This window comes from Neltuma alba, unplaced genomic scaffold (assembly GCF_004799145.2).
Source record: "Neltuma alba isolate B1F8T4 unplaced genomic scaffold, ASM479914v2 tig00012634_pilon, whole genome shotgun sequence".
NCBI classification, from domain to species: domain Eukaryota; kingdom Viridiplantae; phylum Streptophyta; class Magnoliopsida; order Fabales; family Fabaceae; genus Neltuma; species Neltuma alba.
Genome location: NW_021637073.1, coordinates 392,074 through 397,400, shown reverse-complemented (window position 1 = coordinate 397,400; position 5,327 = coordinate 392,074). Strand labels below are relative to the sequence as shown.

General features: G+C 34.6%; 1 protein-coding gene across 1 annotated transcript; it reads right to left on the bottom strand.

Moving 5' to 3' along the window:
* Positions 1–463: 463 nt before the first annotated feature.
* LOC114729438 (integumentary mucin C.1-like) lies at positions 464–823 on the bottom strand. The gene has a single exon (XM_028916436.1). It carries the CDS (start codon positions 821–823, stop codon positions 464–466), a length of 360 nt encoding a protein of 119 aa, XP_028772269.1.
* Positions 824–5,327: the final 4,504 nt, after the last annotated feature.

The following is a 5,327-nucleotide window of genomic DNA, read 5'->3' as shown; positions in this document are numbered from 1 at the left end:
TAGCACATAACTTAGATTTTGTAAACATCCAATCAGAGGTTCGATCCCAGGTAATGTGTATGGATAGAATCTTGTGACTAGCATATAGTGAGAGGGGATTAGTTACTACTATTGGTGATGGATACCTTAAGCTCCAAGAAAAAATTATTTCTCTTGCCACATACAAGTCAATACCCAAAAGATAAGAATAGGTCTAGGAATTGAAAATACAAAAGAAAACCTATACAGCACAGACTTGATTGGGACGTCTAATTGCTTGCTGGTCTTCTTCACTCATTAAGATAGAACGTCAAAAAAATGATGTCTTTTGCATCAGATCTTTTCAAAATATGACAAAGCTGAAGATTTAACTTCTGCTAGGAAATATTATAATAAACCAAGAGGATTTTTCACAACATGATGAATGATATTTAACACTCAACAATGCCTCAAGCAAATTGCCTTCAATAGAGGATACGTGTACTTAGCAAGTAGTAGCAGCAGCAGCAGCAGTAGTAGTGGTAGTAGTGGTGGTAGTGGTAGTAGTGGTGATAGTGGTAGTAGCAGCAGTAGTGGCAGTAGTGATAATAGTGGTAGTAGTAGCAGTAGTGGCAGTAGTCGTAGGAGCAGCAGTAGCAGCAGCAGCAAGAGGAGGAGGAGCAGGAGCAGGAGGAGCAGCAGGAGCAGCGGCGGCGGCAACCTCGGCGGCAATGGCAGCAGTAGCAGTGGCAGTGGTGGTGGTGGTGGTGGTAGTGGCAGCCGCAGCAGGAGGAGGAGGAGCAGCAGCAACAGTAGTAGCAGCAGTAGCAGTAGTAGCAACAGCAGCAATTTTTTTAACCAACATCTTGTATTATGGACCATATGGAGTGTAATACATAACTTTTGAATGATATAGCATAATTAAACTTATATGTAATAAATTTAAGCAAATATAGGCATTATGAAGCTTATATTCGAAGGTTTTTGTGTGAAGAAGTTGAAGGTGGAGGATTGGAGGAGCATTTTTGTAATTGTAACATTAATTTCTCCTTTGTCATTTATTACAGGACTATCGAGAAGTACTTTTCATTTCAGTTACATGAAATTATTTTACAAAGCTGTTCAAAATTTCATGGCGCGGCTCAAATAAAAGCGAAAAATCTAATGCTTAATGTCATGCTTTTTGATTGACTTGTGTTTTGGACCAGCATGTTGATTTTATAAACTTGTGCTTGGATTAGAATAGATTTTGGATAAAATTGATTTATAGTTAAGATTTTGAGAATATATTTGGTTGTAACTGATTTATAAGATTGATTTTGTGGGTCATTGAAAAGCCAAAGTCTAGTATAAACCTAAAGTCATGCATAAACCTAAAATATCCCCGCCAAAGTCTAGTATAAACCTAAAGTCATGCTTATTATATAAGGTACCAAATATCCTTATAAATGCCAAAATAATCAATCATAAACCAAAAATCATGGTCATCTAATAAGCTAATATGACCTGCTTTTCAATTATATTTTTCTAATTTATCTAAAAACCCTATTTCAATTAAATCAATCATGCTTATGAATCAATTTTATTTTACCCAACACTAATCCAAATATACTCAAAACAGATGGCGTTACTCGTGAGAAAAATGGATGATATGGTCTCATAATTGATTTTAATCGTATTATGGGTGTGAATAGCCATGTCTTGGCACTTTCAAATAAAAACTAGACTAAATGTAGTATAATAGCACTAATCTAGGTCGATTGCTGCGTGGAGTCTATCTTAGTTCCTAGAGTATTTTGTCTAGCTATGAAGCGAAGCTAGGTTACTTAGTTATGTGTTTATCAAGTAGTTAATGAATGAATGTGATGAAATGAGTGTCTTTCAATGCAGTGCATAAGAATGCCCTTGATGTTTGAATCCACTAGCCATCGTAGTCCAATTAAATTGACTTCCTTTATTGGTTAAGTGTTAGAATGCTCCTGCTAAACAATATTTTATTGGGCATATATATAGACACACACAAGGACACGTTGCATGCTACTCCCTCAATCTCTTTTCATAATAAATAATCTCTCTTATAGTGATATCCCTAAATATAATAAACAAATCATCTTTATCTAAAATTATAAATTGGTCTTTCCACTGTTATTCTCATTAATTATATGCTACTTATTGTTTCTTTGCAACAAATTTTCACTCATTATCTATTATCTCTCATGTACTCTCTTTACAAATAAGGGTATAATTGTAAAAATATATATCTTACAATTTATTTTTAACTAAATTTAACCAAAATTTTGAATCACATGATTTTGGTTGCAGTTTCTTATACTTAGATTGAAGGAGTAATGAAGAAGAATAGATATGAGATTAGTCAATTAAATGGATGTAACTAATTCCAACTCAAGGTCCCACAAATGAGGCCATTATTGAGAAAGAATTACTTCCTTCCGTCCTTATTATAAGCTTCAAATAACTAATTCTTAGATAACAAATAATTACTTAAAATTAGTTAAGAGTAATAAATAGGCTAGAAATATATTTTGTTTCCAAATATGCCCTTATAATAAATAAAAAAAGGATGAAAGAGAATGTAAGGGAAAATGTGATAAGAGAGATTATGACAATGGAGATCGAGAGGATAAATAAACAAGGATAAAATTAAAAAAATACATTAAATATTAAGGCAAACCAAAGATTTAGCTTGTAAAATAGACCACATATTTTTTTCAATTTTGAAGCTTATAAACAAGACTAGAGGGAGTACTTGTCATGTCATATTTGAACGTCAAACTCAAGGAGTTATATTTGATTTGTAATTGTAATATTTGCTCACCCAACCGTAAAAGCTGTTACACAAGCATAGGTATCATCCTATCAGAATCCTATTCGAGACACTATTAGACACTAAATATAGCTACCTCCGCTAACGAGAATATGAATATTCATTGACCACGTGCATAGATATTTTATAAAAGAAAACACAGGGGAATATATTTTTTCGAACTTTAGGTCTAGGTCTGTTTTTTATGGGCCAAATTATAATTGAGTGGGAAATGAGTAAGCTTTCCAATTAAACAATTAAATTACTTAAATAAGAAAAAATAATATTACATTACAGAATTTGCCATTAGTTGGTTGATTACTTAATTAGGTTAGCAACCTAATTAAATAAATATAAATTAATAAGTGATTTAATTTATATTATCCAAATAATCCGATATTATGGATATATGAGTATTTAAATGAGTTTAAATTCGAATTCATGTATTATCTTTCCATCAGTTGATACTCATCACGGCCATTGAATTTTTAAGCTATCCTTCCTCCTCTCTCTATTTTTCTTTTGTGGTGCTCTACTGTGCCACTCAGATTTAGGCTCTAGTAGTCTAAATCCTGCTTGAGCATCAATGGATCAACTTGCAGAGTTTCAAAGGTATGACCTAGATCTGAACATGAATCTGATTCAATACACACCCCTTCCTAGTTAATTTTTCCAACATATTTATCTATGTGCATGTTAATTCTCTATTTATTCACAATTAAACAAATCAACTAAAAGATGTTGAGAAGTCTATACTTGCATATGGCCTACTAGCCATAATTCGTTTTAGTGCCATGTTCCTCAGCGACATCGCAATCAAATGCGGCTGTGTTCTCTATTCTAATTGCGGAGGATAACTAGGTCATTTTTTCAGGCATAAGTATTCTTCGACAATTTTATTTGAGGCACTGCCATGCACTAAATATGAAAAAGCAAGGATTTGAATCTTAATGCTCCACCTTAGGAGGACTAGTCCCAGGATAGCTAGGTTTTTAGCTTGCATATGATCTCTATTCTCTCTATCACTTCATATACTGTCATATGCATTTTCTAATAATTTTGTAATAGTTGTAATAATAATATTTCTTAATATAGTTTGCATGTAATTTGAAACACAAGAAAACGTAGAATCCCCTGCATTACTAATAATGATTATTGCAAAATAACTAAATGATTGTTTATTTGGCTCTTTGTGTTCTTGCTCCTCCAGCAACTGCGGCAACAAGTATACAATTAAGAAAGAATAATAATAAAAGGAAACATATGAGCATTCATTATCCTATTTGCCAAATAGATCATAATTATTTCTTTGTTATTAATAATTTTTCTTTGATACACCGGAGAAAACAAAACTCAAACGTCCAAAAACAAGAATTCAGCAATTCCTGCAAGGCTTCATCATGTCCTGATCTGCAATCCATGTCTGCCATTCAAAGCGCATTTCGCCAGAGCATCAGCCATGCAATTGAGATCCCTAGATATCACTTGAACTCCTGCCAATGTCCACATGAGCATATGTTTTATCTCGCTGATCATCAGGTTCCAATCTTCATGGGTATCTGATGCTGCATTCTTTATCAGATTTTGGGTGTCAGCTGCCCCCTCTCACTTATCCTTCTTATGATTTTTCAAAGAATTTTGCATCTAAATAAAAAAGAAGTACTTTTCCCTACACCAATTTTGGAGTTTTTGCTTTTGAAAAATCATAAAAAATTGAAAATTAAGCCTTTTTTTGGCCCGTAAGGTATCAAAATTTCACCTATTTTATGTAGAAACTAATGATGAGAAAGGAATTAAAAAAAAGTGAATTTGAAAAGTAGGAAAAAATTGAGGGGCAGCTGACACCCCAGATCCTTATGTCGCGCCTCCACCGAATAACTTCTCACAATAATCTCCTTAATACCAACGTTCTAGGCTGTCTTGAGCCCCATCAAGCAATCCCAAAGCTCCGCCGTAAGGTAATCACCATTATCAAACTTCAAGATGAAAGCCTCCATTCCATTATTCTAATTGTCTTTAAACACTCCCCCACATGCTATCAGATCGTTTTGCAATGAGCTAGCAAGCCCTGTCTACTTCGATCACTAAAAAAAACTTTAGGTGACGACTTTCGGCAGCGACAAAAAAAGTCACCGTTGAAAGTTCACTTTCAGCGGTGATAGGCGAGCACTAAAAAGTCACCGCCGAAGGTCTGACTTTCAGCAGCAACTTTATAATGTCACTGCTGAAAGTATAATATAATAATATATATTTTATTTTACAATAGTAATAAACAAATTCAATTCGGCTTAGTGGCAAGAAGATTAGACACGAAAGAAGGTGGTCACAAGTTCGATCCTTGAAGAAGACACATTTAAGGTGAAAATATTTGGACGACGATGTGGCAGGGAGGAGTGATGTGGCAATGACGTGGAGGTGGCTAGTGATGACGTGGCACCTGGTCGGTGATGAGGTGGAGGTGGCTAGTGGTGATGTGGCACCTGGTCGGTGATGAGGTGGAGGTGGCTAGTGATGATGTGGCAGTAGCCGGCAGCAGTGATGACGT

Excerpts from the sequence above, each read along its gene's own strand:
- LOC114729438 (XM_028916436.1), bottom strand. The coding sequence starts at position 823 with ATGTTGGTTAAAAAAATTGCTGCTGTTGCTACTACTGCTACTGCTGCT.